A 15,461-nucleotide genomic window follows, 5' to 3' on the forward strand; every position below is an offset into this window, starting at 1 on the left:
GGTAGGCTTGGGTTCCCCCAGAGAGAAGCATTTCTCCCTCTGGTAAACTGATCATGGTTTATCACGGCTGTTGAGCCCTGACACCATGGTCAGTTTACGTGCCTCCATCTTTCGCAGCTCTCCTCTGTCCTCTTCCCCACCCCCCCACCTGCTTGTCAACTCTGTGTCTGTGAGCCATCTGACCCCATCTCCTGCCACTATTAGTTTTAAACTAAATCTTAAAAAATTCCACTGCCACCCCTTCTTTTATGCAGCATTACCACACAGTGTACATATTTGTGGAAAACAAAGCCTCCAAATACAGTTTTTAGAGAGCTTCAGGCCAGTCACGTGACTCTGGGTGCTCCCCTCCCCATCTAAGGGCTACAGCCGGAGGGGCTGAGCGGCCAGTACAGCGGTCACATGACCTTCCAGGCTGAGGTCAGAGGGAGTTCTCGGCCCCTCCTGCTGTTGCCCGTACATCAGAGTTGGAGAGTGGCCGGGAGTCATGTGACCGGTCTGAAAATCTCTAAAAACCAATTTTTTTGAGGCTTTGTTTTCCACAAATATGTATACTGTGTGTTAATGCTGCATAAAAGAGATGCTGGCAGTGACAGTTTTTTAAGAAGGTTACAAACACTTTAAAATGGAGAGACCCACGTCCACCCACATTACCTTTTTGTTTTTCCAAACTTGAAAATATTATTAACATGGAAAACCTAGTGCTCTCTTCACACAACCTCCATGAAAATTACACTAAAATATGGGTTCCTACAGAATGCTTTTAACCGCATGCTGACCAGCCACCGTCATTATATTGGCACGGCTGCGCAAATCGCCGTAGGTGTACGTCTGCTGCTTTAGGAGCTCTAGGGGGCGCGAGCGCCAGCGGAACGATGCTGGAGCCGATGCGTGTGGCTGTTGGCCACGATATTCGTTGGCGACCCACGAATGCTCCTCAGAGAGCCAGAACGGGGTTTTGTCAGATTCTGTCAGGGAAATATAGCAAGATCTGCTGTTCCTAGTGATCAGGAACAGCAATCTCTCTCTACTTCCTGTCAGTTCACTCCCCCACAGTTAGAAACACCGCCCTAGGGAACACTTAACCCCTTGATCACCCCTAGTGTTAACCCCTTCCCTGCCAGCAACATTTATACAGTAAACAGTGACTATTTTTTAGCTCTGATTGTTGTATAAATGTCAATGGTCCCAAAAAAGTGTCAAAAGTGTCTGATGGTTGATTTACTAGTAAAAAAATAATAATAATAAAAATAGTGTCTATTTTGTAGATGCTTTAACTTTTGCGCAAACCAATCAATAGACGCTTACTGTGATTTTATTTGCCAAAAATATGTAGAAGAATACATATTGACCTAAACTGATGAATAAATTAGTTTTTTTATTTATTTTTTGGGATATTTATTCTAGCAAAAAGTAGAAAATATTGCTTTTTTTGTTTGTTTATAGCGCAAAAAATAAAAACCGCAGAGGTTTGTGTACAATGTCACATGACCCTGCAATTGTCAGTTAAAGCAATGCAGTGCCGTATTGCAAAAAATGGCCCAGTCATCAAGGGGGTAAATCCTTCCGTCCTTAAGTGGTTAAATACTCAAATGAGGGAAAAAAATTACTCGGAACTTGCAATTCATTTATGACATTCTGGCTGCTCACTAATTTCTTGTCCTTTACCCCCATTCCCTACCCTACATCCCCCTTTTCCCTTTTGTTTTCTTTATTTACACATTTTAGGAATACATACATGGGAAGTGAATTTGGTTTTCCTTTCTATTTCCTCTAACATATTACCAATTTTACACTTTATTTTTATTTATTTTTTATTTATTATTTGTGACATTTGACCTATATTGTTTATTATTTATTCATATGTTTTCCATTTACTGATACTGTGTACATTGTATTCATATACTGTATGTATTTTATTGTCAAACATTAATTCCTTACTTAAATAAAGAATATACAAAAAAGAAAAAATATATATATATATTTTTTATAGATTAGAGATGTATATATTTTGGAGTAACAATAAGGGTTTGTACTTTGATTGCTTTTGAAGCTGTGTCAATTTTTTGGTTTCTTAAACATGCTTTGGTCTCCCCGTACTTTAAAAACATTACTTGTTGGACCCCACATGTCTGAACAACTTAAGGCCAATCTCTTTGCTCCCATTTACCTCCAAATTTCTAGTATAGCGCCTCACTGACAACAGCTACTCTGTACTCAAACTCTTAAGCTGGCCAGTTAAGTTCTTACTTTTTTTTTTTTTTATTCAGCCAGCGGATTCCTTCATCCACACTTACAAGGTAGATGGAGGAATCCTCTCTGCCAGGACATTGTATTCTGAAACCAGGACCCGCTGACAGCCACTGATCGAGAAACATTTTCCAGCATGTCCCTTTGACAGAAGTCGATCAGTTGAACCAGCTGAATTTCGATCAGTGAGCCAGCTTTAGACCTTTCTGCTGCCTTTCATACAGTTGACCACCCACTTCTCAAAAAACGTTTCTCCCTTGGCCTCAAGACTCTGCTCTTTTCTGATTCTCCTCTTACCTATCCCAATGTAGCTTCAATGTTACCTACAACACTATCTCCTCCTCTGTTCCTCCTCTTTCTGTAGGGGTCCTCTAAGGATTTGTCCTCAGACCCCTCCTGAGTCCTGATCTCTATCTGCACCTACTCTGTGGGTCAGTTGATAACCTCACATGGATTCTCATATGATTTTCATTCTGACAACACCCAGATCTATTTGGTTTACTCTTCAGCTCACCCCTTCAGTCTCTTTATGCATCGCAAATTTACTAACTGACATATCAGTATGGATGTCACACCACTTCCTCTTTCACCCATGTCCCCTACTCGGACTTTTCCACCCAGATCAATAGCACAAATATGAGTTCCTCCTCTCACGTAGGTGTACTAGGTGTAATCCTGGACTCTAACCTCTCCATCCGGCCCCACATCCTATCATTGTCCAAATATTGCTGCCTTCACCACTGTAACATTTCCAAAATGTGCTCCTTCCTAACAATTGGCAACACAAAGTTACCAATTCACTCTACTGTCATCTCTCTAGTCAACCTTTGCAACTTCCTCCATGTTGGCCTACCTTTACACATACTATCCTCAATTCAGTCTATCATGAATTCTGCCACCAGACTTATCCACCTTACCAACTGTCCTGTGGCCATTGACTCTCTTTGCCAATTCTAAATGTAATTCAAAGCCACTACAAACCTGTCTCAAGTTGGATCACCAACCTTTTGTAAAATATAACCCAAACCGTCCTCTCTGCTCCTCCCACTCTCTACCTCCCTTGTCAACTCCTCTATGCATGACTCTAGGGTTTCTTTAGAAATGCTCCCTTCCTGTGGAACTCTCAACCCCAATCTCCTACTCTGTCTGCTTTTTAGGCAATCTCTAAAAACTCATCTCTTCAGGGAAGCCTATCCCACTTCAACCTGGAAACTGTACTTTCTCCATTAACTCATCCCTCAGTTATTACGTTTTGTACCACTTGCCCCTCCCTTTAAGATTGTAGGCTTTAATGAGCCAAGATCTCCTAACCCTATTGTTTCTAATTGAAATCTAACTGTACTGTCTCCCTTTATTTTATAAAGAGCTGTGCAAACGGTTGGGTCTATATAAATCCTGTATTATAATAATAGCAATAATAATAATATTTAAAAAATACTTGATAATGTCTTAAGTTGAGCCAGCACATCTTCAATAAAGTATTATCCATTGTGTAGTAACAATAGAAAAAATGGTATATGCTTAAACCCTTCAACACTCTAACCAAAACAAAAAAATATTTTGGCTGGAGGTGGGCCCTAAATGATTATAAATCCATCAATGTATCAAGGTAAAATTCATAATAACTAAAAAAGCATTTTCTATGTGTGTGTTAATAGCAGCTATACTAAGTCTTACATGGCTTTTCTGTTATATAAACGACTCCGTGGATGTTTTCCTCTATATGATGGTATATTGTGAACCTGCACCAATAATCTTAATCTTAAAAAAGAAAGAAAAGTGTTATATCTTACTATAAAAGTAGTTGATAATCTGAAGAATCAGGTTTACAGTCAAAGACAGGTAAAGTTTAGCACCCATATTGCCCAAACAAAAAATGGTAATTCAGTTGCTATCTCTATAAATAAAAAGTTCATATATCAAACTATCGCAGTAGATGACCATATAAAAGACTATAACAAATACTAGCTTAGCACCTCTAGCACTCGACACATGAGTGTATTATAACACAAACCATATAACTATGCAGGTAAATTAATTCAAACATTCCAAGAACAGTAAGATAAGATACTAAAAAAAAAAATATTCGATCTGTAGGTCTCTAGGACTGAGAGCCCTGGGGAACATGCAGGCTGCCACAGAACGCGGTGACATTGTCCCTCGTCTATAAAATTGTCTAAAGGAAATAAGTGCTCTGCTCATAGCAACTCATACATTTGTGTCTTTCAGCACTATGAATTAGCAGTTCTTGTAGACACTGTTCTACATGGGGGTCTGACAGAGAGGCACCTTAGAACCTAGACAGATAGGGGTAAGTAGGGGTGTAAAACACATACCAGTTACTGCCTTTTAAATAGAAGGAATATGATTATAATGGACTGAATGATGATACTTCAGAAATTATGCAGGTATCCACTAAATTGCTACAAATACAAATGCATTAGCTCTATAGAATTTGTATACAATTTGTTTTTGCTAGTTATTCAATGGTTATGTTATGTAACGGTTCCTAACAATACTGTTCGCTGTATCAGATTTTTCTATGAATGAATTAGTGTTATATTACTCAGAAATCATGGACAAAATTAAAAAGAAACACTATGCTGGGCGACTTTCACCCATTATGCTGTGTTGTGTAGGCTGAGATTGCCATGTTGTATTTAGGTTAGGTATCTAACTGAATTTTAGAGTGATGTAGATGCAAAGTGCAGTGACTTGCTGCATTGATAGCATAGTAAACGTGTGACAAAGCATGACACCAAATAGATGAGGTGCGCTACTGTTGGTCTATGTAGAAATGTTGCTGTGCTGTATTGTCGCTGTCCAGACTCAGTCGGGGCCTCTCCTTAGACTCGGACATAGTAAGACAACCGCTGCAGCCACTGCAAGGAGGAAGAGGGGATTCCACAGAGCAGCCTGGGAAAGAGAAAAAAGGGGATGTAAGGAAAACACAAGCATGCCATTAGGAGCATTTATTACATTTGTTTAATAGTGGTAGACATTTCCTAATTCAATCATTTTAAGTAACTCCACTTTTGACACTTATGCCTCTATCCACCACGTTTAATGGCAATTCACTTTATGTGTACAGCATATTTCTAAAATAGCTAATGGCTGATTTGCTGATCCTTTGCGGCTACACACCCATTGGAAGAATGCAAAAATACGAAGGAAACTTGGACAGCTGCATTCGAAAAAATTTCTTTTAATTAAAATCGATCACAAAATAAACATGCCACAGCAAAAAAATTGGAACAAAAGCTAACGTTTCGCACTGTAGCTTCAGTGCTTAGTCATAGCTGGTCATAGCTGGTACCAGCTATAACTAAGCACTGAAGCTACAGTGCGAAACGTTAGCTTTTGTTCCAATTTTTTTGCTGTGGCATGTTTATTTTGTGATCGATTTTAATTAAAAGAAAATTTTTGGAGTGCAGCTGTCCAAGTTTCCTTCGTATTTTTGCATCACTATTGCATTGCCGGCACCCATGGTTTGGTTCCAGTGAGGAGGTTCTTTGAAGACTTCTGAGCGGTTATTTTCTCTCTCTACATTGGAAGAATGCATTTGGCCCAGACTAAAGCCTGGTAACAACTAATAGTTTTTTTCCTTCAACCCAGCGGGTTGAACGGTAGGGAACTGAAAGCTCCATTCTGAGCCGCTGTACTTACAGTCAAATTTTAGTACAACGATCTCCCCCCCCACTGAGCTGTTGTGTTCTGACAGGGGGGCGGCTCCCCGCCACAACACTCTGGTCAGCGCTCTAGCCATTGGTGATCAGGAGCCAGTCAGCTGCTGGTTTTCCAGAATGCTTGTCCAACAAAAGCCAGCCAAACATCTGGCTTCTGTTGGACCGGCTGACATACACACGGGCCGAATGATGTTTTTTTATTGAACTGCCTGATGTCTCCTGACATTCGACCCATGTGTAATAGGCATCTGTATTTTTTTGCTGCCCTTTGCCCAATATCCAGATTTCCCATTCTTAAGGAGGAAAAGCACGCTCAGTAACAATTACTGTATTTATAGTATAGCCAATGCAACACTTTTTATTTACCTTGACTTTTTTTTAAAGTACACTACGTATATATGAAAAACTAACACTTTTTTTCCTTTTTCATTTTGGGTAGAGTAGGGAATGGTTTGATCTCCAGTCACATTTTTTATGCCATCTGTTTCCCACTGGGGAGATTTACCTTCACCTGCAGACACAGAAATTGATAGGAAATCTCTCCAAGGTGAGGAAAATGCCCTCAGTGGAACAAGTGTCCCTATTAAAATATTTCCCCCTATTCCTGTTCTAATGACAACCCAAACTCATTGTCAGTAATGGTGACATTGGTAATCAGGACAGTTAGAGAGAGTGAATATCTGTAACACAGATGCAGACAACAATAAAGAAAAAACTTATGGCAGTTGTAACCCTTCAAAATATAAAATGGCTTTAGATTTACATTTAAGCATTTACTGTTTTCAAATAACAAATCTTCAATGTAACTGATGATTTCATATGGACACCCACCAAACGTTGTCACTCCTACAGATAGGTCTAAGCATTCAGAAACATCAAGCTGTATGGTCATGTTTAAGAAAGAGTAGCAGCTAATGCAAAAAAATCTATTAAACCTTTTTTTCTGATATTATGTCTTGAATTGACCCAAAAATGATAAAGCCCATCTCCAGCAAAAACATGTGCTTTTAAGTCTATTGTGGAGAAGGTTAAGAACCTGTGTCCTGACATATATGATCTCTACTCATTACTTGTTTTCAATACATAATGTTACAGGGTCAGGAAGTGACAGGAAAACTCCCTAATGAAGACACAGGGGAAAAAAAGCTTGAGAGAAGTCCTAGCCCTTCACCAATCAACCTAAAATGCGTTATTTCTGTCTATTTTCTCACTGGAGAGATTTGTTCCTTACCTTGTCAGTTACCACATCTATATTTAATTCCTTATGTAGCTTTATATCTATTGTCTTGTATTATGAACTGCAAAAGAAATCTGACTTTCTCGGGTAATGAACAGTAAAGTCAGGTGCTCCATGCTGATAACTGACCTTTACATTTTGGAGCCACCATTGCCCCAGCCTTCTAATTGACAACCAACAACAGCCTAGGTAGCTCCGTTGTTCACAGCATTGCTTTCGATTGGAGTGACTGACTTTCTACTTGAGGAAAAATTGTTTATTTGCTGCTCATTGTTTGGTGCCAAGGCTTTTCGGTAAAAAAGAATAGGGTGAAGGCATTGTAACCAATTGAGTCCCTTTTACAAGCGCACCTAATTTTTCTTTTCACGAAAGAGGGGCAAATGCCCCCCTACCCTCTACTGTGAAACTCAGGGCAGCTACAAAATCGAACAGAGGTTGTAACTCTTCCCCACTCTAACTTTGTTTTGACTGGTAATGGGCCATAACATTTCCAGAAGGACAGCCGTGAATCCGTATTTATCGGCGTATATCACGCACTATTTTCCGCGCGATATACGCCAATAGCCGCTTCCCGCACTCAGTTTGAAATCCTGCGCCGACATATACCGAGTGCAGTACACTCGGGTACATTCGGCTAGTCTCGGCTTCGCTCGTGCTCACGCATAAACGTCACAGAGCGTGAGCGCGAGCGAAGCCAAGCCTTGCCGAATGTACCCGAGTGTACTTCACTCGGTATATGTCGGCAGAGGCGTTCGAACTGAGCGCGGGAAGCAGGGACTCGACTTGAGGCGCGCGCTGGAGAAGCCAGGAGGACACCATCGAGGCCGCAGACGGACGCCGGACCGGACGATGGACGCTGGGAAGACACCAAAACTGTAAGTAATAAAATCATATAACTTTTTTTTTTACAGGAATTTCGGGGGCAACTTTAGGGGTGCGCGGTTTACGCGGGAGCGCATTATACCGCGATAAATACGGTATATATTCTGTTTAGAACACCATACATATGTATGCATTAAACAGAACAGGTAACATTAATAACAAGCTCACAACAATACAATTACTATTACATTAAATGTGAAGGCAGGATTTGAAGAAAAAAATTAAACAGCGTTAAAACCAGATGATTACCATTACAGCCAGGCAACTAACTTATTTAGATCATGGCAAGTACACTTTACAATGGGCCTTAGCGAACTAGGCTCTTATTTTTTTTTTCTTGCTGCCAAAATGACTAGCAATAATTCATAATTTCCATTCCACTCACAGTTATATCATTGGAAAGAAAAAACATTTTCTGCAGTAAGCTGCTCATGCTGATGATCACAGATCAGAGACAGTCTTATGATATAGGTAGCTGGAAGGGAGTTTTCAGGGAGTAGTAATGTTATATAGAGGAAGCATGCAAAGGGTGACTGATTATGCTCTCTGACACTGTAATACGTGCAGGCAAGAAATAATTATTTTTTTCAGTAATCTGGGCATTATAAATACACTAAGGCCGCGTACACACGGTCGGTCCATCCGATGAGAATGGTCCGACGGACCGTTTTCATCGGTTCACCTCTGAAGCGGCCTGATGGTCTGATGTGCGTACACACCATCAGTTCAAAAACCGATCGGGTCAGACCGCGGTGACGTAAAACACACGACGTGCTGAAAAAAAAGTGAAGTTCAATGCTTCCAAGCATGCGTCGACTTGATTCTGAGCATGCACGGGTTTTAAACCGATGCTTTTGTGTACTAATCCATCGGTTAGATTTTAAAGCAAGGTCTCTAATTTTTGGCCGAAGGACAACAGACCGATGGGCCGTACACGCGGTCGGTTTAGACCGATGAAACTTGACTTCAGGCCGTTTTCATCGGTTTGGACCAACCGTGTGTACGCGGGCCTAATATTTATCTTTTATGACAACCCCTTAAAAAAGGATTAGTCATTTAAAGTGACTTTGTCACCTAAAATAATCCTAGATAAACATGACTGACTAACATGAAAAAAATAAACACTTAGGCCCTGTACACACGATCAGTCCAAACTGATGAAAACGGACTGAAGTTCAGTTTCATCGGTCCAAACCGACCGTGTGTGGGCCCCATCGGTCAGTTGTCCTTCGGTCCAAAAACAGAGAACTTGCTTTAAAATTGGACCGATGGACGCCTGACCGATAGGTCAAAACCGATGGTTAGTACGCAAAAGCATCGGTTCCAAACCCGCGCATGCTCAGAATCAAGTCGACGCATGCTTGGAAGCATTGAACTTCATTTTTCTCTGCACGCCGTTGTGTTTTACGTCACCGCGTTGGACTCGATCAGTTTTTGAACTGATGGTGTGTAGGCACATCAGACCAACAGTCAGCTTCATCGGTTAACCGATGAAACGGACCTCCAGTCTGTTTTCATCAGTTTGGACTGATCGTGTGTACAGGGCCTCAGAGGTTCACCAATCATTGATCACCACAGACAGCTGCCCAAGCTGTACTATTAGGCCTCGTACAGACGAGCAGACATGTCCGATGAAAACAGTCCGCGGACCGTTTTAATCGGACATGTCTGCTGGGATCATTTGGTCTGATGTGTGTACACACCATCAGACCAAATTCCCCATGGACAGAATACGCGGTGACGACGCGGTGATGACGCAGTGACGCGGCGGCGACAATGAGGCGGCGACGTGCGTGAACCCGGAAGTTCAATGCTTCCACGCATGCGTCTAATCACTTTGACACCATGCGCGGGTTCTCGGCCAGCGGACATGTCCGATGAGTTGTACTAACCATCGGACATGTCCGACGGACAGGCTTCCAGCGGACATGTTTCTTAGCATGCTAAGAAACATTTGTCCGCTGGAAACCTGTCCGCTAGCCCAGGAATCTGGTCCGCTCAGTTTGGACTGATCGTGTGTACAGGGCCTCAGAGGTTCACCAATCACTGATCACCACAGACAGCTGCCCAAGCTGTACTATTAGGCGTCGTACAGACGAGCAGACATGTCCGATGAAAACGGTCCATGGACCGTTTTAATCGGACATGTCTGCTGGGATAATTTGGTCTGATGTGTGTACACACCATCAGACCAAATTCCCCGCGGACAGAATACGCGGTGACGACGCGGTGACGTGGCGGCGACAATGAGGCGGCCACGTGCGCGAACCCGGAAGTTCAATGCTTCCACGCATGCGTCTAATCACTTCAACGCCATCCGCGGGTTCTCGGGCCAGCAGACATGTCCGATGAGTTGTACTAACCATCGGACATGTCCGACGGACAGGCTTCCAGCGGACATGTTTCTTAGCATGCTAAGAAACATTTGTCCGCTGGAAACCTGTCCGCTATCCCAGGAATCCGGTCCGCTAGGCCGTACACACGGTCGGACATGTCCGCGGAAACTGGTCCACGGACCAGTTTCAGCAGACATGTTCAGTCGTGTGTACGAGGCCTTACTGTATCATCATCATCAATTCGTTTGTGTTTGATAAACCCAGTCATTAAAATACCATCTTGACACTAATAAGTGCACACAAAATTGTGTACAAAACAACTGAAACTTAGCAATATGCTGACATCAATACAAAATGGGTTACAAACAATGGAAATTGTTATACTTAAGGTTTTATTGAAAAATTATAATGATCAGAAATGTGCATATCAGTTTTATAATATCTAGTTACTTGTAGCAACCAATCAAAATTCAAATTTCATCGATTTTATTTATATATTCTGAACCCTTATTGGCGGCTGTGTTACTGTATTTTGCATACTGTCCTGTAAGTCTGCCGTTTCTTACTGGAGCGGAGACCTGTAGGGCAGAATTCTGGTAAAAAATGGTCATGAAAGAAAATTTTGTAGTGCCAACCAAGATCCTGTGCATAGGAGAGCAGTAATCAGGGCTTTTTTTATCAGAGAATAGGTGCAGGAACTCCCCCGCCTTCTGAGTCACTCCCTGTCTCCGCCCCTTCTCACCTCTGAGCACTGTCCCTTGGTTTCATTTTCTACCCACCTCTCACTTCCGACCCTTTTACAGTTTACAGAACCAAGTATCATTTTGTGGTGCTAAATAATTTGTATGGGCTTTTCTTAATTATAACAAGAAAAGCAGAAAAATAGATCCTCTGCCGCCAGCAACAACAGACCCCAGCAAAGCAAATAATGATCTCCCCCAGCAGTAATAGATACCCCCCTGGCAACAATGGACCACCCATAACAAAATAACACCCTAGCAACATCAGATCCACCCCTGCAACAATAGACGCCAGCAACATCAACATATTTCCCAGCAGCCAGAAACAATAGAGGTAAGTTTGAAGAGAGACAGTGCACACAACGGGGAACTCCCAGTTCAATTTGCAAGATCCTCTTTCAGGTGCTCAGGCTCAGTGTGTCCTTACACACCACGGCACAAACAGGTAAAAGGATCTCCATATGGACTACAGAGTTTCCGGCTCAATCCTTTTACTTGCCAGAAACAATAGACCCCCCAGTTGCCAGCAACAATAGACCTCTCCCTCAACAATTGACGCCCCATACATAAAAAGATTCCTGCCAGCATCAATAGACCCTCCAGCATACCCCAGTACCCTTTGCCATTACATATATTCAGTACCGAAGGTGCCGGAAACTGCATTGATTATTTATATTGGATACTGTAATCAGTGGTCTCTTAAACCTGAATGTGTCATCCTGAGGCAGTACATTTGATGTTAGTTGTATAAGTTGCTCAGTCTCTGGTTTCCAGTGAAAATCTGTACTGTCCCAATTGTCCAGTCTTTTATGCTAGTATAAAATACATGGTCCAGTTGCTAGTTTGCAGCCAGAGGTAAATGCCTCTAATTGTCCATGGTGCCAGTTGAAAATATATGGTCCAGTCCTTGGTGCCTTGTGGAAACAATATTGTCACAATCCTAATGCATTCTGTAAAATATACTGTTCGAGTCCTCGGACTCTGTGGAAAGCATATAGTCGCTGTTGCTCAATGGAAATATTTTGGCCATAACCTGTAGGGCAGTTGGCACTCGTGAAAATATTAGTCAGCTTCTTGTTTGCATTGGAAAGCATTTTTTACCAGTTTTAAAGTGGTACTAATGGCAAGATTAAAAATGACATATATGATGCAGTCTGTCACTATAGCATTAACAAAGCAGTATTTGTTTTTCTTTTTTTTTTTTTTTTTTTTTTTTTTACCACCTCAGCTTTCATTTACCCAATTCTAGAGACCAGCTCATAATTTGATGCTTCTTATGTCTCAAGTTGTGGTTTGCATCATATGTGGTATTTATTCTGCAAATTTTTTTTTTTTTTTTTTTTTTTTTTTTTTTTAAATATTCATAAATATTACGTATTCTTTGTCGGCCAACCAACAGATCATAAAGGCATTAACCCTACGCCCCGTTGGTCGGGACCCAATAATATTTGACAGAAAAACGAATTTTTTCAATTTTTTACACCCTCCCCTCCCCCCCATGGCTCCCAGGGATCTCATCCTAATCTCTTCTAACATATCGCCTATAAAGTTCAGCAAAGGGAACTATTTTTGAATATACCTCTGAAAGTAGTCGAAAAAGGGCGAGCTGGCGGTGCATGTGGGTTACTACCCACTTACACATTTCCTGTTCCTATCAAACCCTAACTCTTTCAGCGTAGCTCCATGTTTTTTTGTATTCCTTCCATTTTGCCCATTTCTCCCTATATTCCCCGTTTCTTTCCAGGTGACTGTCCCTTAGTTCTTCTAACCTGTACGTTTCCTCTACTTCGTCTATCCAGTTCCAAACATGGGGGCTTTCCTTCTCCTGCCACTTTTTGGGAATGAGTCTCTTCGCTGCGTTTAAGAGGTGGGGTAGTAAAGACTGCTTGTATTTTTTTACCCCTTCCGGACTGCCGTGAAAAAGCACGACCCAGGGGTCTTTCTTTATCTCCTCCCCCGTTATAACCTTTATTTGGGTCAATATTATATCCCAATAGCTTTGGATTTTTGGGCATAGCCACCATAAATGGGCCATCGTGCCTATTTCTGAACAACCCCGCCAGCACTCAGCTGGCTGGCTTGCTTTAAATTTATTAGCTTTGTCAGGGGTGATATACCACCCTGAAAGGCACTTGTAATTTGCTTCGGCTGTGCGGACATCTATAGCAGATGAGTGAGTTAATTGAATAATCCTCTGAAAAGTGTTTGTCCCTCTCGTGATACCTAACTCTCTTTCCCATTTTTCTATGAAGGGTGCTTCGCCCCGAGACCCTATCTTGACCAATATCTCGTAGAGTTTAGTGATAGTGCCCTTTGAATTCTTGGATTTGCAGATCCTCTCAAGTGGGGTGAGCTCCGCCTCCGTCCGTAATGGGCGGGGGAGGTGCCACACAAAGTGATGCAGCTGAGAATAATGCCACCTATCGAGATTCCAGTAGTCCGTTTTGGACTTCAAATCTCCGTAGGTCATCATCTCTCCGTCCTTAATAATATCTCCTAAGTGCACTGTGTCTTTCCTAATCCAATTCCCTCCAATTTTGTTTTCCCCCGGTGCAAAATAAGGATTTTCTTTTAAATTCATTAGTGGGGAATTAAATTTCCCCTCTAGTTGTGCCTGAGTTCTATCCCATAATCTTAAAGTGTGTCTTGTTATTTCATGTGTTTTGTGATCTAGTGCTCTGTGTTGTGTAGGGATCCATATGGTATTGTTCAAGTGTTTGCTAGATAACGCCTTCTCAATTTGCACCCATCTTTTATCTGTCCTGTCCCGGGCCCATTCGACCGCCCGCGATAGGACCGCCGCTTTATAGTAACTTTTGATGTCCGGAACACCCAACCCGCCATGCAGCTTTCCCTGTTTTAGTGTGGAGAGGGAAATTCTATGCTTCTTGTTTTTCCATACATAGTTTAGTAGCAGGGTATTAAGGATGCTCAGAAATTGCTGTGGAAGGGCGATTGGTACCAGTGAAAATTTATAAAGAATTTTTGGGACTACGACCATCTTCAGCATATTTATACGTCCGATCCAAGATATAGGTTTATTTACCGTGTTTTTTAGTTCATTCTTGATTTCATTTAGTAAGGGAACATAGTTTATTTTATACATCTTCTGTACTGTATTAGCTAGTTTAATACCTAGGTAATTTAGTTCTTTGGTCCAGGGAAAGGCGCAGACTTCTTTTACTAGTCCTGCCTCTCTTTTATTTAAATTTATATTCAAAATTTCTGATTTATTTATATTTATTTTAAAGTTAGAAATATTCCCGTATTGTTTCATTACTTTGGAGAGCTTTAAAATGGATTTGATCGGGTTGGTTACATAAAATAAAATGTCGTCGGCGAAGGCCGATAATTTGTGTTCCTCCCCGTCTACTCCTACTCCGTTGATATCGGGATCATTGCGGATAGTAGCCAATAATGGCTCCAATGATAGTATAAAGAGAAGGGGTGATAGGGGGCACCCCTGCCTTGTTCCGTTTTTCATTTCGAATGGTTCCGATAACGTTCCGTTTATTTTAATTTTTGCGGTAGGATAGAGGTACAGTGTTTTAATCCAACGGGACATCCTATTTCCTATTCCCATGATAGTAAGGGTCTTCATCATAAGCCCCCAGTCTACCCTGTCGAAAGCTTTCTCAGCGTCAACTGACAGGAATAGACCGGGAGATTTATTCTGCCTAATGGACTGGAGCAGAAGAATTGCCCTAAGGCTATTATCTTTGCCCTCTCTGTTGGGTACAAATCCTACCTGATCGGGGTGCACCAAAGAGTGCATAACTCCCCTCAGGCGTCCTGCAAGGATTTTGGCAAACAGCTTGATGTCTGCATTTAACAGCGAAATAGGTCTGTATCCCGAACAGAGAGTGCTGTCCTTCCCTTCTTTCAATATTAGCGTGATCACGGCCGCTGTTGCTTCACTGCTGGCTTCGAATTCGGAGCCTAGCCCATTAAAATATTTGCACATCTTTGGAATCAATATGTTGCTAAATCTCTTATAATACATGGTTGAGAACCCGTCCGGACCCGGGCTTTTTCCGCCCGTGGAGGTATTTATTGCTATTTTGATTTCTGCCTCGGTTATGGGGCGATCCATATCAAAACTCTCCGTCTCCTCCAATCTGGGGAGTCCTGCCTTTGCAAGAAAGTCTCTAGTCTCTTCTTCCCTTTCCCCTTCCTGCAGACCTGGGTGTTTTATTGTATATAATTCCTCGTAATAGTTTTTAAAACTGTCTGCGATTTCGGGAGTTGCATAAGCCAAGTTCCCATTTTTCCCCTTAATTTTTTCAATGTAGTTCCTAGTTTTTTTTTTTTGGGCCATTTTGGCTAACAG

The 15,461-nt window shown here is 41.8% G+C and overlaps 1 protein-coding gene across 4 annotated transcripts in view; it reads right to left on the reverse strand.

Annotated features, from left to right (window-relative positions):
- Positions 1 to 1,812: 1,812 nt before the first annotated feature.
- Positions 1,813 to 15,461, reverse strand: part of CCDC136 (coiled-coil domain containing 136) — a 73,959-nt gene continuing 60,310 nt past the window's right edge. For 3 of the 4 annotated variants that reach the window (XM_040343239.1, XM_040343241.1, XM_040343238.1), the window contains exon 10: positions 5,086 to 5,166. Coding sequence is in view for 1 of the 4 variants with exons in the window: in XM_040343240.1 (XP_040199174.1) it covers positions 5,080 to 5,166 (87 nt within the window). In the remaining 3 variants the exon portion in view is untranslated. Of the gene's footprint in view, positions 5,167 to 15,461 lie in introns of all 4 variants that reach the window. The other variant, XM_040343240.1, reaches the window with a different exon arrangement.

This window comes from Rana temporaria, chromosome 3 (assembly GCF_905171775.1).
Source record: "Rana temporaria chromosome 3, aRanTem1.1, whole genome shotgun sequence".
NCBI lineage: Eukaryota > Metazoa > Chordata > Amphibia > Anura > Ranidae > Rana > Rana temporaria.